The sequence below is a fragment of the Phacochoerus africanus genome, chromosome 4 (assembly GCF_016906955.1).
Source record: "Phacochoerus africanus isolate WHEZ1 chromosome 4, ROS_Pafr_v1, whole genome shotgun sequence".
Taxonomy (NCBI): domain Eukaryota; kingdom Metazoa; phylum Chordata; class Mammalia; order Artiodactyla; family Suidae; genus Phacochoerus; species Phacochoerus africanus.
In genome coordinates this window covers 77,127,905-77,151,143 of record NC_062547.1, presented here as the reverse complement: position 1 = coordinate 77,151,143, position 23,239 = coordinate 77,127,905, and the positions used below count along the sequence as shown (strand labels likewise).

The window sequence follows — 23,239 nt, the reverse complement described above, 5'->3', positions numbered from 1 at the left end:
CACATGGGACACATTTATGTGAAATTTTAAAGTAATAGAAAAAATGTCTTATTTCCTGAATTTTTTTTTTTTTGGTCTTTTTACCATTTCTTGGGCCGCTCCTGAGGCATATGGAGGTTCCCAGGCTAGGGGTCGAATCGGAGCTGTAGCCGCTGGCCTACACCACAGACACAGCAACTCAGGATCCAAGCCGAATCTGCAACCTACACCACAGCTCATGGCAACGCCGTGATCCTTCACCCATTGAGCAAGGCCAGGGACCAAACCCGCAACCTCATGGTTCCTAGTCGGATTCGTTAACCACTGAGCCACGACAGGAACTCCAATTTCCTGAATAATATTAATAATACCTTTTTTTTTTTTTTTTTGGCTTTTTAATCCTACACACTCAGCATATGGAAGTTCTCAGGTTAGGGGTTGAATCAGCGCTGCAGCAGCCAGCCTACTACTCCATAGTCACAGCAACCCTGCAACCTATGCTACACCTGCAGCAATGCCAGATCCTTTACCCAAATGTGAGGGCCCAGGGATCAAACCTGAACCTCCACAGAGATAAGTACCCCTACTGTTGGATTCCTACACTGAGCCACACTGCGAAGTCCATCACTAAGTACTTTTAATGAGTAAACAATACTTATCCTTCATTAACATGTGTGTTCCTTATTAGGTTGTTACCTAGTAAGTTACCTAGTTAATAATTAGTTATTATTAATGCTTCTAACATATGAAAATGTATAAAACTTTTAGTATGGGTATATCTCAAATACTGCATTGGATACATCTGTACAAAAATGTAAACTAATATTAAAATATATGTACTTTACTAAACAGTATTAATAATACTGTTCTTTACTAAATTTTCACTAAGAAATTCTTGCTGTGTTGCAGTGGGTTAAGGATTCAGCATTGCTGCAGCTGTGGTGTAGGTTGCATTTGGGGCTTGGTTTCTATCCTTGGCTTGGAACTGCTATATATCATGACTTCGGTCAAAAAAAAAAAAAAGTAAAACCTTGTTTTTTATAAAGATAAATTACTTTTGGAGTTCCCGTCGTGGCGCAGGGGTTAACGAATCCGACTAGGAACCATGAGGTTGAGGGTTCAATCCCTGGCCTCGCTCAGTGGGTTAAGGATCTGGTGTTGCCGTGAGCTGTGGTGTAGGTCGCAGACGCAGCTCGGATCCCGCGTTGCTGTGGTTCTGGCATAGGTTGGTGGCTACAGCTCCGATTAGACCCCTAGCCTGGGAACCTCTATATGCCGCAGGAGCAGCTCAAGAAAAGGCAAAAAGAGAAAAAGAAAAAAAAAAAGATAAATTACTTTTTAGTTAATAAATAATGATTCTAATGTATGAAAATACATAACTTTTTAAAGCATATGTCTATCCCTAACATTGTATATATACTTGTGCTAGATTTTTGCAATTAAAACATTTACTAAAAATGCTTATAATTAACAAGCAATACTTTATATTTTTAATAGCAAACAGAATTTTTTTTTTTGGCTGCACTTGCAGCACATGGAAGTTCCGCAGATGGGTGTTTTAATCCAAGCCACAGCTGCAACCTACAATGCAGCTGTGGAAACACGGGATCCTTAACCCAATGAGCCAGGCTGGGCTTGAACCCAACTGCCCAGAGATGATGCTGGATACTTAACACACTGTGCCACAGCCGAAACTCCAGAAATCTATCGTTAGCAAAGTAATACTGATAATTAACAAACAATACTTCATACATTTAAAAGCAAACTGAAATCTGTTTTAAGTATATCTCAAACTTCAGAAGATTTAGTTCTACTACAATGAGATATACTAAAACTAAATTTCTTTTTTTTTTTTTTTGCCACCACTATGCAAAAGTTCCCAGACCAGGGACTGAACATGTGCCATAGCAGTGAAAATGCTGGATCCTTAACCTGCTAGGCTACCAGGGAACTCCCTAAATTCATTTTAAATGATATGCTTCATTAATGTACTATTAGTATGCTTAATAAATATATTGATAGTAATAAAAGTTTCAGCACTAGTATATCCCATTCGATATCTAGGATATAATTATACTAAAATCTTACCACTTATTTTGAAATTCTAAATTACCTGGGATCCTGTTTTCACTCGCTCAATCTGGCCACCGTACTCCGGGAGGGTCAAGACCGCTGTCCAGCCTGGGCAGTGGAGCCTGACGAGCTCCCTTTGCCCCCAGGCAGGTGCTGCGGGACCACAACTGCCTGCAGACACTGCTGCAACACCTGACTTCGCACAGCCTGACCATCGTGAGCAATGCCTGTGGCACGCTCTGGAACCTGTCTGCCCGTAGCCCTCGCGACCAGGAGCTACTGTGGGACCTGGGCGCCGTGGGCATGCTGCGCAACCTGGTACACTCGAAGCACAAGATGATCGCCATGGGCAGTGCTGCCGCCCTGCGCAACCTGCTGGCCCACCGGCCTGCCAAGTACCAGGCAGCCGCCACTGCCATCTCCCCCGGCGCCTGTGTGCCCAGCCTGTATGTGCGCAAGCAGCGGGCTCTGGAAGCAGAGCTGGATGCGAGGCACCTGGCACAGGCGCTCGATCACCTGGAAAAGCAGGGCCTTCCTGAGGCCGAGGCTGCCTCCAAGAAGCCACTGCCACCCCTGCGGCACCTGGATGGCCTCGCCCAGGACTACGCCTCTGACTCGGGCTGCTTCGACGATGATGATGCACCCTCCCTGGCTGCTGCCGCAGCCACTGCCACAGCCGAGCCTGCCAGCCCCGCCATGCTGTCCCTCTTCCTGGGCAGCCCCTTCCTGCAGGGGCAGGCACTGGCCCGTGCCCCCACTGCCCGCCGTGGTGGCCTGGAGACAGAGAAGGAGACCGGGGGGGAGGCAGCCGTGGCAGCCAGGGCCAAGGCCAAGTTGGCACTGGCAGTGGCGCGTATCGACCGGCTGGTGGAGGATATCTCTGCCCTGCACACCTCGTCTGATGACAGCTTCAGCCTCAGCTCTGGGGATCCTGGGCAGGAGGCCCCACGGGAGGGCCGTGCCCAATCCTGCTCACCCTGCCGGGGGCCCGATGGTGGACGGCGGGAGGCCAGTAGCCGAGCTCACCCGCTGCTGCGGCTCAAGGCAGGGCACACCAGCCTCTCCAATGACAGCCTTAACAGTGGCAGCACCAGTGACGGGCACTGTCCCCGTGAGCACTCGCGGCCCTGTCCTCTGGTCACACTGGCTGAGCACCGAGAGGGGCCTCCGTGTGGTCAGGCACGGCCTAGCCGGCTTGACCTTGGCCTGGCCAGTGGCAAGGCTGAGCTGGCAGCCCGGGACACCACAGCTACAGATGCCCATGTGCGCACCATCAAGCTGTCACCTACTTACCAGCATGTGCCACTGCTTGAGGGCACAACCAGGGCGGGTGCAGGGTCCCTGGCCCCTGGGGCCCGTAAACAGGCCTGGCTGCCCACAGAGGGCCTAAGCAAAGCGCCTGAGAAGCTGGCAGTGGAGACGGCACCTCTCAGCCTGTCCCACTGCAGCTCCCTGTCCTCACTGTCCTCGGCCGGCCGCCCAGGGCCCAGTGAGGCTGGGGACCTGGACGACAGTGATTCGTCCCTGGAGGGGCTAGAGGAGGCCGGTCCCAGTGAGGCAGAACTGGAGGGGGCCTGGCGGGGGCCAGTGGCTGCCTCCCTGCCCATGGCCATCCCGGCACCCCGGCGGGGCCGGGGCCTGGGGCTGGAGGACGCCACTCCCTCCAGCTCATCTGAGAATTGCGTGCAGGAGACCCCACTGGTGCTGAGCCGCTGCAGCTCGGTCAGCTCACTGGGCAGCTTTGAGAGCCCATCCATTGCTAGTTCTATTCCCAGTGACCCATGCAGCGGGCTGGGCAGCGGCACAGTAAGCCCCAGTGAACTGCCCGACAGCCCTGGGCAAACAATGCCACCAAGCCGCAGCAAGACGCCACCGCTGGCCCAGGCACCACCAGGCGAGCGTGAGGCCACCCAGTTCAGCCTGCAGTGGGAGAGCTATGTGAAGCGCTTCCTGGACATTGCTGACTGCCGTGAGCGCTGCCGGCTGCCATCGGAGCTAGACGCAGGCAGTGTGCGCTTTACTGTAGAAAAGCCCGATGAGAACTTCTCCTGTGCTTCCAGCCTCAGTGCATTAGCCCTGCATGAGCTCTATGTACAGAAGGACGTGGAGCTGCGGCTGCTGCCCCCCACCTGCCCAGAGCGCAGCAGCGGTGGAGGTGGAGGCCCTGGACACCGGCGGCGGGATGAGACTGGTGGTTGCCTGGAAGGGCCACCATCCACAGACCAGGAGCTGGAGCTTCTGCGCGAGTGCTTGGGTGGGGCCGTGCCCGCCCGGCTCCGCAAGGTGGCCTCAGCACTGATGCCTGGCCGCCGTGCGCTGCCTGTGCCCGTCTACATGCTTGTGCCTGCCCCGGCCCGGGAGGACGACTCCTGCACTGACTCGGCTGATGGCACACCTGTCAACTTCTCCAGTGCTGCCTCACTCAGCGATGAGACGCTGCAGGGACCCTCTAGGAACAGCGGGCATGTGGAGGGGGAGAAGCCTGCAGGCCGCGCCACCCCCTCCAGGCAGCCTACTGGGCACCGGCACAGGGCAGGAGGTGTGGGCCGCAGCTTGGAGAAGCCCTGGGGGGCTGGCAGGAGCCGGGCAGGGCTGGACCTACCCCTCCGCCGGCCCCCGAGCACCTGTGGGGATAAAGATGGCTCCCGCCCAGGCCGGGCGCATGGGGACGGGGCCCTGCAGTCTCTGTGCCTCACAACACCCACTGAGGAGGCTGTGTACTGCTTCTACGGCAATGATTCGGATGAGGAGCCATCCACAAGGGTGGCAGCAGCGCCCCCGCGGAGGGCATCGGCAATCCCCAGGGCAGTGAAGAGGGAGCGCCTAGTTGGGGGCAGGAAGGAGGTGCAAGCTGTGCCCAAGGCCGCGCCCAAGGCCGCACCACCTGCCCGGGCTCAGCCTAGCCTCATCGCAGACGAAACACCACCATGCTACTCCCTGAGCTCCTCAGCTAGCTCCCTCAGTGATCCTGAGCCCTCTGAGCATGCAGCCAACCGGCCCCGAGCCCGTGAGCCAGGGGTCACCAAAGACCAGGGCCCAGGGGGCAGGAGGGATGGCTCCCCCAGCCCTCGGGCAGAGGCAGAGCTGCTGCGGCGCTGCATTGGCTCAGCCATGCCCAGGCGCCAGCCCCAGGTGTCCGGCCCCAGACGTCGCCAGCCCCCCCAGCCCCAAGCTGCACAGTCGGAGGAGCGGCCGGCAGAGGGGCCCCGGGAGCTGGGAGAAGAGGCGGCGGGCTCCGACCGAGCCTCAGACCTGGACAGTGTTGAGTGGCGGGCCATCCAGGAGGGCGCCAACTCCATTGTCACCTGGTTGCACCAGGCCGCAGCAGCAGCCACCCGAGAGGCCTCGTCTGAGTCAGATTCTGTTCTGTCCTTTGCATCGGGGCTGTCAGTGGGCTCCACCTTACAGCACTCTCTGCACAGGAAAGGGCGACGGCCAAGGGCAGAAGGCCAGGCAGGCAGTACCAAGCGGCCAGAGAAAGGGGACGCGGCCCTTGCCCAGCGCAGCAGCGGCCCAGAGAAGCCACGTGGCACTCAGAAGACTGCATCAGGGGTGCCAGCTGTGCTCCGGGGACGGACGGTGATCTACGTGCCCAGCCCAGCCACCCGGGCCCAGCCCAGAGGTGCCCCCAGCCCCCGAGCTGTGCCGAGAAAGATGGGAGCCCCAAGCGCTGTGCAGCCAGCAGCCCCTGGCCCTGGACAGCAGCGGTCTCGGAGCCTGCACCGGCCAGGCAAGATCTCGGAACTGGCAGCACTGAGCCCCCCTCAAAGGAGCGCCACGCCACCGGCCCGCCTGGCCAAAACCCCTTCATCGAGCTCCTCACAGACCTCCCCCGCCTCCCAGCCTCTGCCCAAGAGATCACCCCCGGCTGCCCAGGCTACAGGGCCCCTGCCTGGCCCTGGGGCCTCTCCAGTGCCCAAGACTCCTGCACGAGCCCTGCTGGCCAAACAGCACAAGACACAGAAGTCACCCGTGCGGATCCCCTTCATGCAGAGGCCTGCCAGGCGGGGGCCGCCACCGCTGGCCAGGGCAGCCCCGGAGCCAGGCCCCAGAGGCCGGGCAGGGTCTGAGGTAGGCCCGGCCACTCGAGGGGGCCGCCTGGGTCTGGTGCGTGTGGCCTCCGCGCGCTCCACCGGCAGCGAGTCCTCGGACCGCTCTGGTTTCCGGCGGCAGCTGACCTTCATCAAGGAGTCGCCCGGCCTGCTGCGCCGTCGACGCTCTGACCTTTCTGCACCGGAGGCCGCCACCCCCGCCACCCAGGCCGGCTCGCCCCGCCGTGGCCGGCCAGCACTACCCGCCGTCTTCCTCTGCTCCTCGCGCTGTGACGAGCTGCGGGCCCCCCGGCAGGCCCCAGCTTCCCAGCGTCCCCCCGCAGCCCGGACAGGCGCCGGCGAGCGGCCGCCCCGACGCACGAGCTCCGAGAGCCCTTCCCGCCTGCCCGTCCGCACGCCGGCAGCCCGGCCCGAGACAGTCAAGCGCTATGCCTCCCTGCCTCACATCAGCGTGGCCCGCAGGCCCGACGCCGCCGCACCCAGGCCCGTGGTGGACGCCGCTCGCCGCAGCAGCGATGGGGAGGCCCGGCCGCTGCCCAGGGTGGCCGCGCCGAGCACCACGTGGCGTCGCATCCGGGACGAGGACGTCCCGCACATCCTGCGGAGCACTCTGCCCGCCACTGCCCTGCCACTGATAGGCTCCTCGCCCGAGGAGGGTCCGGCCGGGCCACCACAGCGCAAGACCAGCGACGCCGTAGTCCAGACAGAAGACTTCGCTGCCACCAAGACCAACTCCAGCACTTCCCCCAGCCTGGAGAGCAGGGCCCCCCCTCAGGCCACGGCCAGTGGCCCCACCTCTCTACTCGGCAGCGACGTCGACGGGCCAGGCCCCACCAAGGCGCCCGCCACCGCCCCCTTCATCCACGAGGGCCTGGGGGTGGCTGCAGGGGTCTTCCCCGCCAGCCGGCACGGCTCCCCCAGCCGCGCAGCCCGCGTTCCCCCCTTCAACTATGTGCCCAGCCCCATGGTGGCCGCTACCACTGACTCGGCCGTGGAGAAAGCCCCCGCCCCCGCCCCCACAAGCCTCCTGGAATAGCGGCCAGGGGTGGCCTTCCAGAACATCCTCTACAGGCTCAGGGCCCGTCTGGCTGCCCAGAAAGTGGTCCCAGGACCCGCTTGCCCGCTGGGGCCCCCTGCCCTCCGGGCCTCACTCCCGCCCGCATGGGCTTCACACTCACTCGTAGACGCTTGCTTCTGTGCCGAGGGGGCTCAGGAAGTGAGCTGTAGGCCGGACTTCGAGTCCCCGCCACGGAGAGCCCAGGCCCCAGCCTGGGGCTGTCCTCATTGGTGCCCTCCTGGGCTCCCGACCTCCCGGGGCTCAGCATCAGCTCGACACTTACCTCCCCTTATCCTCCTCTCTCGACTGCCGCAGGGCCGACAGTGCCCGCCGAGGTCGTGGGCGGGGCTGGGGAGGGCGGCGCCAGAGGGAGCTGCTAGCTTGGGGCTGAGGCAACGCCGGCGCAGGAGGAAGCCTGTAATTAGGGGCAGGGCCGGGTAATTTGTTAATTACGGTTTAGCCAGTTTGTTTGCCTCGGCAGCGGCAGCTGGGCGCTTGAGGAAGGGGTGTGGCTGAGCCGCACCGAAAGGCAACCCCCACCCCAGACAGCGAGGTGTAGGGAGCCTGGAGCGCCCCCGCAACAGTCCTAGGGAGCAAGGAGAGGAAGGAGTACAGAAGGGAGGACTCTGGCTGACGCCGGCGAAGTACAAAGGGGAGGAGGCCAAGGAGACTCTCGGCAGCGTGAGCCCCGGGACCTGGCTGGCCGCCCTCGCATCCCCAGCCAGGACCGCACTCTACCAGAGGAGGTCTTGGCAGGCGCCGGTCCTGCCACCCGACTTTCCCTTTTCAATCTCATTCTCCTTTTCGACGCTTGAAGCCCTGCATCTGTGGGTTCCGTGCCGGGCGGGGCCTCCTCCCTGTGGGACAGCACGGCTGCAAGAATCGGAGCGTGGAGCCTGGGGGCCTGGAACCAAAGCCCACAGAAGATAGAGGAGGTCCCAGAGGCCGGCAGGAGAGAGCGGGACCGGAAGGGGCCGCCCCAGGGGGTGTGGTTAGTCTCCACCCCAGTGCATCTTCTGCAGGAAAAGCCGACCACCTCTTCCTTGCAGAACCGGACTTTGAAAGGGAGCTGCTACCCGCCTGCGAACCTGCTGTCACAGCTGCCCTGCAGAGCTAATCCTGGGGGACAGGGGACAATGTGACAACTTACTATCCCTTCTCCGGGAGGAGGGGGAGTGGGGTTAAGTCAAAAGAAAATACTCAAGGAGTCCCGTCTCCACCCATAGGCACCACTGTCCCTACCTATCCCTCAGACACTGTGCTGCTGCTTAAAACACACAGACCATGCTGCATCCCCCCCGTCACAGGCATCAGGGCTCTGGCTGGGGGCCCAAAGACAGGACATGGGAAGGAACGGCTGCAGGCTGCACCAAATGCTCCTCCTGTGACCTCGACTATGTCTGCTAGGGCATCTCCCAGGGCAAGCTGGCAGTGTGTGTGTTCGCACACTTGTGTCTGAGCAGGCTGCTGCCAACCAACCGCCACCACTGACCCTGACCCTGATAGGATCAGAGCTTCTCAGAAACTGCCCATCCTTGTCCCCATCAGTACCCTGAAGGGCAGGCCTGGCTGGTCTTCTGAGCTCCTTCAATTTCGGGGCTGCAGGGACACTGGCTCCCCCCATCACCATGGGCCAGGCCAGCCTGCCCTGGAAATGGGGGGCCCACTGCGGCTCACCCAGCCATTGCAGCAGCCACACACTGTGAGACAGGGGCGGTGCTCTGGCCACCGTGTGCCTGCTTCCCTGTGTGGGCCATGGGGAGAACTCCCAGACCTACCTCTCTGGCCAGCAGAGCAGCTGCCATGACTAGTGGCAGAGGACCCTCCTGGCCGCCCCTCTGCCTGCCTTGGGCATCCCTTCTGCAGGCAGAGGCAGGGCCTGGCCTACCCTCGTCCAGCAGCCACTTCTGCCTTCTCCACTCCCTTGCACCGGGGCCCAGCCACGCCTTGTAGTCCAGCCCCGGGGGCCAGTGGGGGCCTGGGGCCCTGGGTAGAGTGGATTCCTGAAGGAGGCAGTGCAGGCAGTCGTTGGACAAGCAGCCTGAGGTGGATAGGAGCTGGAGGACCAAGGACTAAGGGCCCAAAACGCTCCCAGTCAAGCCTGGACCCCTTAGGACACTGGTTGGCCACCTGCCAAGGCAACCCGAGCCTGGGAGCTCAGCCCAGGGGCAGATGGACACCATGAGCTGGGTGCTGAGTTCGGGGCATTACCTCACCCCCGCTGCCCCGCCGGCTGCTGCCTGAGCCCAGCTTGGCTCGCCCCCGCCACCCTGCGTCGCCTTCCTGGGTCCTGAGTCTTTGCAGCGCTACAGACATGTGTAAATACTTACAACCCATCCCCTCACCAACGTAAAGCCATTATCCGGCGGAAAGAGGCTGCGAAACCAGGCGTCTCACGTGCACCTTTAATAAACAGCTGTTGAATCACGCTGCCACTGGCTGTGCCTCTGTCTCAAGATGGGTGAGGCCAGGGTGGGGTCGGGGGTGGTGGGGAGCTTTGCGGGCCTTCCATGCTGGCCACCTCCACCCCAGGGCCACGTGCCGCTAGCCTGGCTCCCTACGACTGTGAGGACGCGATGGGAAAGAGACGCCTTAGGGCTGAGCCCTGGTGTGATCCAGGGGTACGGGAAGAGCTCTCAGAATAGGTATGGGAGAGGGACAGGCAAGAGGTCAGTGGACTATCTCTGCCTGAGCCCAGGGGCTCTGGAGGGTAGACAGTGCCCCATCAGAGGCTGGGTGGGAGGGTAAGGTGGGCTGAAGCACCTCACCAAGGGCAGGCTGTCAGCAAGCCAGCCTGGCATCCACTGCCAGACCTGGGGCCAAGCCTGCCCATTTCTTAACACCTGTGTGCCCAAGGTCAGGTTTCCAGTGCAAAGGCCTCTCGGGGTTAAGCAGGCATTCTTCTACTTCCTGGACGAGCTGGGTCTCCCACGTGAGGGCCCCTTCAGGTGGGTACCAGTGCTGCCCCGAGCTAGTGGGGATTCTGGAAAGCAGTGGCTCACGGAGGCACTGTTCAGGCAGCCAGACACACAGGGTCCCTTCTGAGGGGTTCAGTGAGGTCACCCACAGCAGGCCTGGCCCCAGGGCCACCTCCCACAGGCCTATTGCTTCTCTCGTCTCTCAGGACTGATTTTTAGGGTGAAAGCCTGGCAAGATCGTCTCCTGCCCCACAGCCCACCTGCCCACGTGCTAAGGGGCAAGGACAGGAGAGGGAAGGGTGGGGGGCTGACCACGTCCTCTCACGGGAGCCCAGGCCTGGACCCACTGACAAAATCCCACAGTCAAGTGCCTGCGATGAGGGAGCACCCAGGCCTTTTATCGGGGTGCCTGGGGCCCTGAGGGGTACACCCACCCTGAGACCCCATCTCAGATCTGGACTCTGGGAGGCCATCGCTTCTCACACAAGCACGGCCACCACAGGTGAGGGAGGACACTGACCTCCCTCAGCTCCTCCTGGAATCTCTGGGACCCCCAAGTCACACCAGAACCAGGCGTGGGTTCCACCAGCTCAGTCTAATGGGTGGTCAGTGAAGCAGGGTCACCTGAGGAAGAGAGGGGAGGACGGATGGCTGGCCCTCGGGGGCTGGGCCCACAGGAAGTCCAGTCTGGGCTCCACGCCTCAGACCCCACCCTCAGGGAGGCCCACACTCAGCTCAGGCTCAGGCTGAGGCCATCCCTGCTGCAGACACATACCCTGGGCGGCTGTGTCCCCTGGGGTCTCTGGGTGCTAGAGCTGCAGAAGCTGGAAACAGATAGCCCAGACTCTGCTTCTGGGACCCAGGGGCCCCTGTGTGATGTGGGCCAGGCCAGGTGTCCAAGCAAGGACCAAAGTTCCAGAGAGCCAGGGGCGAGGGGCGGGGGGGTGCTGCCCAGTTGAGCCTTTGAACCAGGTCAGCCCAAGGAGGCAACCACAGCACCCGGCAGAGCCACCTGCCCCACCTGGCTGACATCCAGTTCCAGGTCCTCGCCAGCTTGCCGCAGCCCCTCACACTTCTGCTTCAGCTGGGCCCCCGCCTGACGCAGCCTCTGGTTTGTGGCCACATAGACCCGACTCTGCTGGTAGAGCTGCTCTCGCTGGGCCTCAGCATCTTCAGCCTTCCAAGAGGGGCCTGGGGAATCTGGGGACAGGACAAGGCAGCATCACTACCCCCAGGTCACAGAGAGAACCCAATTCAACCCCCAAAGAAAGCAATGAACTGGAGGGGACAAGTCACAGAGGAGGCCTGACTTCACTATCCCACGGCCCTGCCTAGGGGTGAGCTCTATCCAGCTTCTGGTAACCCTAAAGCTGACAGCAGAATGGCTCTCATCTGTGCTCTCCGTGGCTGTGTGTGACACTCAGGGGGTCGGGAGGTGGCAAAGAGGGAACAGACAGATATTTCCCAATGACTCTGCTTCCTAAAGGGTGTGCCAGGGGAGGAGCAGTGAGCACAAAAAAGCACAGATTTCAGAGCCACTTGGAGACATGTCAAGGTCCTCTCTGCTCTGCCTGGTCCCCTTGTCTATAAACAGGCCCAGAAACAGCAATTTGATTAAAAATCACTTTATTGGAGTTCCCATTGTGGCATAGCAGTAACGAGCCCAACTAGTACCCATGAGGGTGTGGGTTCAATCCCTGGCCTTGCTCAGTGGGTTAAGGATCCGGCGTTGCTGTGAGCTGTGGTGTAGGTTGCAGATGCTGCTCAGATCCCACATTACTGTGGCTGTGGCCTAGGCCAGCAGCTGCAAACTCCAATTCAATCCCTAACCCAGGAATGTCCATTTGCTAAAGGTGCAGCCCTAAAAAAAAGTAAAAATAAATCACTTTATCACCTGCTTTAGTAACAAGGTAGGACAGGCCAGACAGTGCACATGGAGGCCAAGGATGGTCCTTGACAGGAACACAGGCCAGCAGAGAAGCCCCCTCTCCCTAGAGTGAGCCCTGGCACTGCCCATTCCTCATGCCCTCAACCTCTGGATGCTGGGAACCTGGACCCATGATTTCTTTTTTTTTTTTCCTTCCTTTTTTTTTTTTTGCTTTTTTAGGGCAGCACTCGTGGGATATGGAAGTTCCCAGGCTAGGGGTCGAATTGCAGCTGCAGCCGCCAACCTATGCCACAGCCACAGCAACACAGGATCCAAGCCATACATGTCTGCAACCTACAGGACAGATCACAGCAATACTGGATCCTTAATCCACTGAGTGGGGCCATGGATCGAACCCGAACCCTCATGGATGCTAGTCAGCTTTGTTACCGCTGAGCCATGACGTGAACTCCTGGACCCGTGATTCGTAAGGGATTCAAGCAGCCTCCAATGATCCAACTGTGAGCCAGGGATAAACATGGCTCGTGTTGCTTGGGCTGGCCTCTCAAATGCAACATTCCAGGTGATGGAAATATCCTCCAATGTAGCTATCCAGTGCAGCAGCTGGCACAAGCGGGCTGCTGAGCACTTGAAATGTGGCCACATGTAACAAAGAACTGAATTTTTTTTCTTTTTTTTAATGGCTACACCAGCAGCATATGGAAGTTCCCAGGCCAGGGATCAGATCCAGGCTGCAGATGCTACTATGTCCTAGCTGTGGCAACGCAGAATCCTTTAACCCGCTGTGCTGGGCCAGAGATCAAACTTGGGTCTTGGCACTGCAGAGACACTGCCTATCCCACTGCGCCACAGCGAGAACTCCTATTCTCATCTTCTAGAGTCCCACAAGCCTTATACTGAATGTCAATACCCACTAGAATGGAGCAAGGCAGACACTTTAATCTTTTTGTTCGTCTTTCTACCTCAGTGCTTAGAACAGACTCCAGCCCATAATACGGTCTCAATGAAGGTCTGTTTCTTTGCTTTTTTTTTTTTTTAAGAGCCTCACTCGTGTCATATGGAAGTCCCCAGGCTAAGGGTCAAATCTGAGCTTGCAGCTGCCCTCCTACCTCACAGCCACAGCAACACAGGATCCGAGCTGCGTCTGCGACCTACACTGCAACTCACAGCAACGCCGGATCCTTAATCCACTGAAGGAGGCCAAGGATCAAACCGGCATCCTCATGGATCCTAGTTGGGTTCGTTAACCGCTGAACCACGAGGGGGCACTCCTCAATGAAAGTTTGTTGAATGAATAATGAACCTCATAGAGCAGAACACAAAATTCACCCTACAACTGTATGCCCAACCCTGAAGTCACGGATCTGCTTCCATCTTCTGAACAGGGGCGGACACACTTTTTCTGCAAAAGGCCAGACGCACGTATTTTTGGCATTTCAGGGCTAGATAATTTCTGTCCTGAATACTGAACTCTGCCCTTCTGTCTTAAAAGCAGCCAGGTGCTTCTCCCCACCCCTTCCTGCTGGCCTCTCGGGGTCGCCTCTCCCCTACCTTCAGGAGCCAGAGCGGTGAAGACGGGGTCCTCGGCAGGGGCCCCCCGCACGTCCTCCAAGATCTGCTCCACTGTAGGGGGCGCCGGACGGGTGGGCAGCACCACGCGCTTCTTGGTCTTGGAGCTCATCCCGGTAGACCGGAGAAGGAAGTGTTGACGGGGTTGTTCCTCGCGCCCAACGAATTTCTACACACGCTCCAGTTCCCCGCTCCTGGCGAAGCCCTCCCTGCCCTGATCCTCCCAAGGGCCGAACAACACGGAGCCAGGGGCTTCAGCGTTCCCCTTCACTCAGGCCTCAGTTTTCCGCTGAGGCTGCTGCCGCCAGCGGCAACTCACCTACACCGCCTCCGCGGCCGACCGACCATTTCCGCTTCCGGTCACGGCACAGTTCCACCCTACTCGCAAGAGACACACGCTTCCGGCCGGATCCTCCCCGGCTCGTGAAAGCCACGCCCCCTTAAAGGGGCCGCTCCCTCCAGGGTTCTGGTGCGATCGAAGAAACGATTGGACCAGAACCAGAAAGGACAAGACTTCAGCCTCTCCGCCGAGGGGTGGGCCCAGGGTCCTGTTCCCGGCTCTTCTCTCTGCCTAACAAAGCATCTGAAGCCCGGTTTTTTGCAAAAGGGAGACGCAGTCCTCAATCTACGTGGCTGTCGTAGCAACAAATTTACGGTGCAGTCTCTCACCAGGTAGCGGGCCACCAGTTCCCAGCGAGGTGGCCAGCCTCCGGGATCCCTGTCAAGGTTGCCTCTCCCTTGTCTAAAACCCCCTCCCTACCTGGGTGGAGCCGTAGCTCTGGAGGGTGATCTCGGCCCCCGCCTCTTGGCTAGGACGTGAAGACCACCACAGAGCCCAAGGAGGGCGTTTTTAAACAGCTTTATATAATTTACATACTATAAAGTCCACCTGCTTAAAGTGTACAATTCAATGGTTTTGGAATATATATAGGAGAGAGACAGACAGAAAGACAGAGAGGTTGTGCAACCATCACCGCAGTCTAAAGCCAGAACATTCCCTCATCCTCATCACCCCATCCCTTAACAATCCACTATGTTTATGAATTTGTCTGTTCTTGACGTATCACATTCATGGAATCACACAAATGTGCCTTTCTCTGAGCATCGTGGTCTCAAGGTCCGTTCACATGGCAGCCAGTGTCGGTGCTTCTCTCTCTTTCATGACTGAGGGATGCTCCTGTGCATGAAGGAACCATATAGTTTGTCCATCATCCAACAATGTTGTTTCCACATTTTGTCTGCTGTGAATCATGCTGCTGTGAACATTCTTACAAGAGTTGTGTGAATGTGTCTTTAGTTTTCTTGGGTACATACTTAGGAGCAGAACTGTTAGGTCATATGGTAACTCTATGTTTAACTGACTATGGACCTATTTCCCAAAGTGACTGCCCCAAGCTGGCATGTTTTGGGCATTTACTGTGTGCCAGGTGGCATTTACTGTGACCCTCAAGAGTATTTGGTGAGGCAGGTGCCAGACTTCATGCTGCTGCACAGGATGGCCACGGAGGCTCTGAGAAGGGGGCCAGGTGCCTCTGGACATGCAGCCTGGATCTGCAGAGCCAGACACCACTTCAGGCCTAACTCCAGAGCTGGTCAGAGCTGGGTGGGACTCTAGGCATGCGGGCAGGTCTAGGAGAGCAGATGGCTGTCTCCTCCCTTACCCGCCTCCTGCTTCCAGTGGGTCCAGCTGCAGCCCTAGACAGAACCTGAGTCCCTTGAAGGCTTGAGGCTGCCCAACCCAAGCCTGGTAGCCAAGCAGATTCTCAGATGACCAGGGGCACTGGAGGGGTGTGTGTCTGGGCTCCTGCTACAAACCAGGACTACCCCCTTGGAGTCCAAGTGAAGCCCATGGTCAAGGCAAAACCAGCCTCCACTCCTTTGTGGAAACCACCTTCCGGCTCTGAAAATCGGAAGGAACAGGTCGCCACCCTATTGATGTATGTGAGGACAGACTAGATACTTTTTTTTTTTTTGGTCTTTTTAGGGCCACACCTACAGCATACAGATGTTCCCAGGCTAGGGGTCAAATCAAAGCTGTAGCCACTGGCCTACACGCCACAGCCACAGCAATGCCAGATCCGAGCCACAACTGCAACCTACACCAAAGCTCAGGGCAACCACAGCCAGATTCTTAACCCAATGCGGGAGGCCAGGGACTGAACCTGTGTCCTCATGAATACTAGTCAGATTCGTTTCCCCTGAGCCATGATGGGAACTGCCAGAGTAGAGACTCTTAATAGTTCCATAAACACCCTTTTCCATCCTTACCCTCCCTGCACTTCAGGATCCTCCTTGGGTTCCGGAGAAGTAGAGAACCCACTTCCCAGATGGGGACATTGAGGCCTGGCTGGAATGAGAGCAATGTACCTTCAGCCCATAATCCCCTCAGCCTCCCCTATGACCTCAGAGACTAGAGAAAAGTATAATTATTGGAAGCTAGTGGACAGGTGAATTGTCATTTGCAAGCCGCACTTGCTAGTTCTCAGTGTTAAAGGGAAAGTCACCCTCAAGGATGGAGGAGTTAGAGCTGCAGCTGGTTATGTCCTGGGCGCTCAGAGGCAGCAAAGCTTGTGGGTGGGTAGCACCCTAACCAGCCCTGCCCCACCTTCCACAGCTGGGGCTCTGTGCCAGGGCAGAAGTTCTCAGGCCAGGGATGGAAACTTGCCAAAACAGGGACAATGCCAGATGCTTTAACCACTAGGCCACCAGGGAACTCAATAACCCCTTTACACTCTGGGGGGCAGGGCATGCAGGGGACCCCCCCCCACCAACCATGCCATGGGGGTGGGGAAGGGGCCAGTGCCCCAAAGGATCCTGTAGACTTGCACCTTGTATTCAACCTTTATTTGCAAACTCTGAGGTTGGATGAGTGCCTGAGACCCTAGATGGTGTCATCTGCTCTCCCGACACTTCCCCTATTAGGGGCCAGGAGGGGATGGTGGTCACCACCAGCCTCCAGCCCGTCCCACCCCTCCCCACCCAACTAGACTTCTCTCTCTCTCTCTCTCTCCCCCTCTTCACTTGGACCTGCCAAGTCCAGGTTGCAGGATCCCATGTAGCCGCCTCTGGCCTGCCCTCCAAGGGCAGGTTCGGAGGGGTGCCAGTCTGGACAGTGGTCAGCAGTGCCATGGGGCCTGGGCTGAGGCACACACCAGCTCCTACTCAGCCGTAGCCAGGTTCCAGCCCACAGCAGTGGGTGACTGGAATGGCCCCCTGTGCTGGGGGATCCCACCCACGGCGGCAGGCAGCCCACGAGGAGCATGCTACAGAGGAGGGGGCTCCCGAAGGCCACGGCTATCAGGGCCAGCACCATGGCCTGGGCTGGGCTGCATCGGTGGGCAGTTGCGGTGGGCGGGGGTTGGCCCTTGTCAGGGGCAGGTCCTGAGCAGGAGCCCCGCTGCTCATCCAGTGTGGATGGTGGGAGGCAGGAGGTGCAGTCCAGCGGGGAGCTGCCGCGGCAGGTATAACAGGACGAGTGGCAGCTGGAACACACCCGCAGGGCGGGTGTGGCTGGGAGCCCAGGTCCAGCGGTCACTGTCTGCTGGGTATGGTTGAAGTACCTTGGCGGGCAGTATGCGAGGCAGAGGTGACCCAGGATGTAGGCGGGGCTGTGGCATTCTGTATGAGGGACACGTGCATGGGGCTGTGAAGTGGAGACCTACCACCCCCGCCCACCCACCCACCCACCCCTGGCTGCACACGCACACTGCCACCTCCCAGCAAGTGGGCCATGCCGAGCCGGCCACTCACCCTGGCACAGCCCCTCTGTGTCCCGCTGCACACACGCGCTGCTGGTCACCTGGGGGCCTGTGGGCCGCGCCGTCATGTCCTCGGCTGTCCCGTAGAGCAGCAGCGTGTAGCGGTACAGTGTCCCTGGGCAGGGGTCATGGTGGGCACAGGGAGGAGGGGAAGAGGCTGTCGGCAGCCTGGTCTTGTCATTCTGGGCCCCCTCCCCGGCCACCGCCACCCTCACCTGGAACCCCAGACTCAGATGGTGCCCAGGGTCACCCAGTGCCCTCACTGGCACTGGTAACTGGACACCTACCATATGCCAGATGCCCCTGCTCAGTCTCTCCTAGGGGAGCAACGTGGGTCTGCATGGGGGTCAGGTGTTGGGAGGCCAGCTTTGCGGTAGGGGCAGGGGTTCTGGGGCAGAGGAGAGCACCTGGCTCTCACCTGTGTTGAAGTAGTAGCCCTTGTTCTCTAGGCCCAGTGTCCACAAGCCCCGCGGGTCCTCATCCCAGAAATGGGTGGACATGAAGATCCAGTTGTTGTAGCCTTGACCACTGATATCAAAGGGTCTGGGACAGACAGGTGGGGGGTTGGAGAGCTTCACAACCACAGTCTGGTGTTTTTTGTTTTGGGGGTTTTTTTTACAGCTGCACCGAGGTAAGTGAAGTTCCCAGGCTAGGGGTCGAACTGGAGCTACAGCTGCCAGCCTGCATCACAGCCATGGCAACACTAGATCTGAGCTGCATATGCAACCTATACACAGCTCATGGTGACGCCGGATCCTCAACACCATGAGCGGGGCCAGAGATCAAACCTGCATCCTCATGGATACTAGTTACCACTGAGACACAGTGGAAACTCCACAACCACAGTCTTTTTTTGGGGGGAGCCACACCAGGGTATATGGAGGTTCCCAGGATAGGGGGTCTAATCAGAGCTACAGCTGCTGCCACAGCCACAGCCACAGCCACGCCAGATCCAGGCCGCGTCTGCAACCTACACCATATAGCTCATGCCAATGCCGGATCCTTAACCCACTGAGCAAGGCCAGGGATCAAACCTGCACCTCATGTTTCCTAGTCAGATTCATTTCCACTGCACCATTACAGGAACTCCCATAACCACAGTCTTGACTGAGCACTGTAAGGGTATGGCTATGGTGCCCAGTGGTGGCTGTGGGACAGGCACCCCCAGGCATGAATGGGATCCAGCCTGCCTGACCCCACAGTGTACATGGTAGTGGAGCAGGGAAGAGTGTTTGTGTTCAGGGCAGTCCCAGATCCCCACCCCGCTGAACCCCCAGTGCCCTGTACCTGATGGCCACAAGCGTGGAGCGGGTGCCCATGGGGCTGGTGAGCGAGATCTCCAGGTCCCCTCGGCGGCTGTAGGACAGGGACAGCTGCACCTGCACGTGCTCCAATGAACGGATGTAGTTGGCGTGGCCAGCGCAGGCCGACACATTCTTCCTCACATGCATCAGTGGCAGGATGGGGCTGGGGGCTGCTATGTGTGAGGTGAGGGCCCCTCCTGCTGGCCTGATGGGGGATGGGTGGCCAGCAGGCAGGGTCTGGGCTCAGATCCTGGGACCTACCCTTCCCCCTTGTATAGATGGGTAAACTGAGGCCTTGGGGCCTGCCTCCCACATGTCCACCCACCCCCAGGTGGTAATGACATGTGTGGTGAGAAAAGCAGAGAGGGGCCAGGTATGGGGGAAAGCAGGGGAGGTGGCAGGTGGGGGAGGTGACAGGTGGGGAAGGACTGGGGAAGTTGCAGGTTGGGGAGGGCTGGGAAGGTGGCAGGTGAGGGAGGTGTGGGGAGGTGGCATGCTGGGCAGGGCTCGGGAGGTATAGGGTGAGCCTGGAGGCTGGAGTTGGACATGGACATGGACTGGACATGCGGGTGGTGGAGGAGGGCACTCACGTGGGGGTGTGCACAATCGGAATGACACATTTCTTCTGGGGCTGTGTGGGGAGCCATGAGCGAGCCATGTCCACCAGCAGCCCTGCGTCCAATAGCCCGTAACCATAGTGGTGGCTCACTGCATGGAGGGGCGGCTGTCATCGTGCTGTGGGCATAGAGTCCCCACCCCCGCCTGGTCCTGCCGCACCTTGGCGCCCCACACCGTTGGTCCTCCAGTCCTCCGCCTGGAGCTGTGCTGGCCTGGACGCCCGGACCACCAGGTGCTGCATGTCCCTCCATGTCAAGAATGGGCTGGGGGTGGGCAAGGGTGGGTGAGCTGGGGCCAGGCTGGGGGGCACCAGTGGTAGGCAAGACCCCACCATCACTTACTTGGCCTCCAGAGCCAGGGCTATCATGCCTGCAGCCAGGGGGGCAGAGGCCGAGGTGCCCGTGTGCTTGTCGGTACACCTATGGTGCAGGTCTGTGGTCACCTGGGGGCACAGAGAGGGACTTGGTGCACTCAAAAACCCTGCCCTTGTTCAAAGTCCCAAGGGCTTCAAGAAAGAGGCCCCACAGAAGATTATAGCAGGTCTGCGGCCCAGGCACTGGCCCTGCCTGGGAGACATGAAGGTGTGGGAACTGTGGGGCCTGGTCCCGGGACCCCGGTTTGTGTGTCAGGTGCCAACAGGGCAGCCCTGGGAGGAGGAAAGGTGGGAGACAAGAGGGAAGGCAGGGGACAAGCCGGCCAGGTGGGAGGCCTTGGGTGTCTGGCCATGAGAGGGTATTGGGCGGACACTCACGATTTGGGGGTCAGTGGCAACGCCGCTGCTATAGGTGGTGGTGAGCGTGGAGGCACAGGCCTCGCTGTACCAGGGCAAGTGGCCCTGCTGTGTGGTGCTGCCCACTGAGAGTGTGTGGATGCTGTTGGTGTAGCCATCACAGTTACAGTTGTCATAGTGCAGGCCACCGTTGCCTGATGCCCAGATGAAGAGTGTGCCCAGCCCACCTCGTCCCTGCAGACGGGGAATGGGGACAGAGACAGGGATGGCACATGGGTCTTGCACACAGGCCCAGGCCCTCCACACCCCATACTTGCTCACCTTGGTCACGCCGCGCCGGAAGGCCTCTCGGGTGAGGATGCCTGGGCCTTCCACTGTGCGGCCATCGTCCTCGGGGCCCCAGCTGGCACTGTAGATGTGAATGTGCTGGGGCTGCAGGCTCAGCGACTGGGCCTCGATGACGTCAGTGATGGTGCCGTCCAGCATGCGCACACCTGCACGGGCGGCGGTAGCCTCGGTGGACACCCCACCCCCACCCCATGCCTGCACACTCCCCACCCTGGGGTAGAGGCATCAGTAGGGGCGCAGCTCTCCCCTTCCCTAGGCCTGGGGCCCTGGCACCCCCCCAGCCTGAGTACCTCCAATCCTGGCGTTGTAGGCGACCCCTGCGCCGCAGAACCTGTTGTTTGCTTTGGCGGCCACTTCCCCGGCACAGCGGGTCCCATGCCTGGTGCCAGAGCAGAGATAAGTGCCCGTCACAGCCCCTTGGGCCCTCAGAGTGTACTGGGGCTGCTCCAATTCCCCGTAGGATGCTGGGCTCACCGGTTCTCGTCGCTGGGTGTGTATCGAGGCTGAGGGTCCGGGTCATAGTCATTGAAGTCGTAGCTGGCCAAGGGGTCCTGGGGATGTGTAGGGACATCAGGGGCCTGTGACAAGCCATGGGATGTGGGGCAGCCCCCACCCAAGACCCAAAGCCTCACATAGTTGGCCCAGAGATCTGGGTGGTCTTTCTCGATGCCATCGTCCAGGACTGAGACCACGATGCCCTGGCCTGACAGCCCCTGGCTCCAGACTTGCAGGATGTTCAGGTCTGGCTGCACCTGGTTGTTCTGTGTGAGGCAGGGGAGGGGTCAGTGGGGCTCTGGCCTGGCCAGGCCCTGCCTCCCAGCCCCACCAGCTCACCATGTACCACTGCTTGGAGAACCATGGGTCTGTGGGCATCACGAGGGAGCGTTTCACCCGCCGCCGCAGTGTCTGCTGCTGGAACCACTGCACCTGGGGAGTGGGGGAACCATGCCTTGGGAGTGTCTGGACCCACAACCCAGCAACCCTCCTCCCAGCTTCCTGCCCTCACTCCAGGCTGATTTAGGGGGCCCTGCCCATCAGCCCTTCTGCAAGTGGCTGTAGGGTCTGTGCTGGGCCTCTTCCCTCTTCCCAAGGGGCAACAGTGTATAGGGCTGAGGTTTAGTGGAAGGTGTGTCTGGGCTGTCCCCTACTTGTTCTGGGGCCCAGGTACTGTGGGATGGGGCCAGGGACCCTGTGTTTGCTGGGCTGCTCTTGGGGGTCCCTATGTGCTTGGGGCTCTGCCTTCAGAGGGGGCCAAAGCCCTCAGGGCACCCACCCCCAGACCCACAGACATGTGGTGGCTCTGGCTCCTGGGGTCCCAATCCTGCCCCTTTTCCCATTCCTGTTCTAGAATCCCTCTCCCGAAGACATGATATAACCCTGACCATGTCCTCTCCTCTACCTCACCCTCCTGGGTGCAGGACGCCCCTGTATGGTCATATCTGCCTCCTCCCAGTTCCCTCAGCTGCCCTGCCTATAACCTACTCTTGCGACACCGCAGCATCACTCCCTGTTGAAACATTCCCATGCCTTCCCAACAGCTTCTCCAGAGCTAACAAGCACCCCTGCCCATCTGGTCCCCACTAGGCTTCCTCTGCTGCAGCCTTAGTCATTCCCAGGGGCTTTGCATTTGTCATTCTGCCTGCCCTGGGTGGCTCTTTCTCAGACAGTTGCCCTCCCCCCCTCCTTGTTCATCTCCTACCCCTCAAAACTAGCTCATGTTCCCCTATTCCCACCTCAGCTACCAGGACGCTCTCCTCCCCATTTGTTCCACCATAGACTTGAAAGCTGGCCCTAATTTCTCTCTCTGTCCCATACATCCAATCCATTGGCAAGCCCTTGACATTGCCCTGCAAACCACATCACCAGTTGGCCACTTCTCTCTGTCCCCAGTGCTCCTGGCAGGTTTCCAGCTGTCATGCTTCTTGCCTCCTTGCTGATCAGCCCCCCTCCCCCTAGCTCAGTCTCTTTCCCAGATACCTGGGGAACCTTGATATTTCAAAGCAAGATAGAGGAGGGAGGGAGGAGATGGTGACGAGAAATGCTGACAGGGCACCAGGCCCTGGGGTGAGTGTTGCACCCCACAGATCTTCCTCCTCTTGCCCCCACTGTACAGACCAGGGCTGACATATACCAAGACCCATAGAGAGCTGGTGATTTGCCTCGGGCCACACAGCTATTCATAACAGGAGATAACATCCATAACAAGAACAACAGGAGGTGGCTGAGACCTCTGAGGAGGCAGTCTCATGGCCAGGCTCACCTTGGGATCTTTCTTCAGGCGCAGGCGGTGGCCCCAGTGGGGAGTCAGGGACTGCTGGACCACGCCCCGGTGCCGCAGATGGAAATACTGCCCGTCAGGGAAGATCTGGGAATGTAGGGAGCAGACACATGGCTGGGACCTGGCTCCCCTGATGGAGCCCCTTCCAAGACAGGGGCCAGCCCGCCTTCTTTACATCCTCCCCCAACCAGGTGCGCTCTGGAGTCCCAGAATTTGAAATTGGTCGAGGCAGAGGTGGCCAGGGGCGAGTCTTTGATATCTGGGGAAACTAGGGAGTGCCCTCCTATTTGCCAGGGTTTGGAGTCATCCAGTCTCTGCCCCCTCTCTTCAATACAGAACCCACCTGCCCCAGGTTGACAAAGCCGAATTTGCGCGCCAGGCGCTCGGCCTCCTGGTAACCCTGGGACACCCGTACGGCCCAGCTGCTCACATAGATGGGGGCCCTGGCCGAGGCCCACCCCACGGTCACAGGGCCAACGAGCACCAGGCCCAGGACCAAAGTCAGGCGCAGCCAGAGGGCAGTCCGGGCGGGCAGCATGCCAGCGGGGGCGGGCCCGGGGGCGGGGCCTCACAAAGCCCCTCCTCCTGGCCAAACCGCCGAGACGGCCCAAGTACCCGCCCCGCCCCTGGAGCCATAGCAACCTCTGAAAGACTTCAACTCCCAGGG

The 23,239-nt window shown here is 59.4% G+C and overlaps 3 protein-coding genes across 6 annotated transcripts in view; 1 reads left to right on the top strand and 2 right to left on the bottom strand.

The window, feature by feature from the left end:
* The window catches only part of APC2 (APC regulator of WNT signaling pathway 2), a 36,365-nt gene extending 26,774 nt beyond the window's left edge, over nt 1–9,591 (top strand). Inside the window, exon 15 of the mRNA XM_047777713.1 lies at nt 2,199–9,591. Within this exon, the coding sequence (XP_047633669.1) occupies nt 2,199–7,140 (4,942 nt within the window). The 3' untranslated portion in view covers nt 7,141–9,591. The remainder of the gene's footprint in view (nt 1–2,198) is intronic.
* Nucleotides 9,553–13,895, bottom strand: C4H19orf25 (chromosome 4 C19orf25 homolog). 2 transcript variants are annotated; one of them, XM_047777712.1, is made up of 3 exons: nt 13,519–13,895; nt 11,101–11,279; nt 9,553–10,703 (listed from the first exon to the last, which is right to left on the bottom strand). In XM_047777712.1, the coding sequence occupies exons 1-3, from the start codon at nt 13,646–13,648 to the stop codon at nt 10,686–10,688; spliced, it is 327 nt and encodes a 108-aa protein (XP_047633668.1). In that variant the 5' UTR covers nt 13,649–13,895; the 3' UTR covers nt 9,553–10,685. The 2 variants fall into 2 exon arrangements, with proteins under 2 accessions (XP_047633668.1, XP_047633667.1); XM_047777711.1 differs by having other exon boundaries at nt 9,553–11,279.
* A 2,620-nt stretch (nt 13,896–16,515) lies between these two features.
* On the bottom strand, nt 16,516–23,111 carry PCSK4 (proprotein convertase subtilisin/kexin type 4). 3 transcript variants are annotated; one of them, XM_047774449.1, is made up of 15 exons: nt 22,916–23,111; nt 22,555–22,659; nt 21,129–21,221; nt 20,927–21,055; nt 20,769–20,845; nt 20,585–20,673; nt 20,268–20,440; nt 19,968–20,180; nt 19,558–19,658; nt 19,376–19,479; nt 19,189–19,306; nt 18,582–18,803; nt 17,713–17,837; nt 17,287–17,409; nt 16,516–17,154 (listed from the first exon to the last, which is right to left on the bottom strand). In XM_047774449.1, exons 1-15 carry the CDS (start codon nt 23,108–23,110, stop codon nt 16,520–16,522), a joined length of 2,502 nt encoding a protein of 833 aa, XP_047630405.1. In that variant the 5' UTR covers nt 23,111; the 3' UTR covers nt 16,516–16,519. The 3 variants fall into 3 exon arrangements, with proteins under 3 accessions (XP_047630405.1, XP_047630406.1, XP_047630407.1); XM_047774451.1 differs by having other exon boundaries at nt 17,010–17,154; nt 17,336–17,409; nt 22,916–23,110; XM_047774450.1 differs by lacking the exons at nt 22,555–22,659; nt 22,916–23,111 and having other exon boundaries at nt 21,136–21,214.
* Nucleotides 23,112–23,239: the final 128 nt, after the last annotated feature.

Excerpts from the sequence above, each read along its gene's own strand:
- C4H19orf25 (XM_047777711.1), bottom strand. The coding sequence starts at position 13,648 with ATGAGCTCCAAGACCAAGAAGCGCGTGGTGCTGCCCACCCGTCCGGCG. Across the intron at positions 11,280-13,518 it reads CACCGCTCTGGCTCCTGAAG|ATTCCCCAGGCCCCTCTTGG; the intron begins GTAGGGGAGAGG and ends TCCTGTCCCCAG.
- PCSK4 (XM_047774449.1), bottom strand. The coding sequence starts at position 23,110 with ATGCTGCCCGCCCGGACTGCCCTCTGGCTGCGCCTGACTTTGGTCCTG. Across the intron at positions 19,659-19,967 it reads TTGCCACTGACCCCCAAATC|GTGACCACAGACCTGCACCA; the intron begins GTGAGTGTCCGC and ends CTGTGCCCCCAG. Across the intron at positions 19,307-19,375 it reads CAACGGTGTGGGGCGCCAAG|TGAGCCACCACTATGGTTAC; the intron begins GTGCGGCAGGAC and ends CCCTCCATGCAG.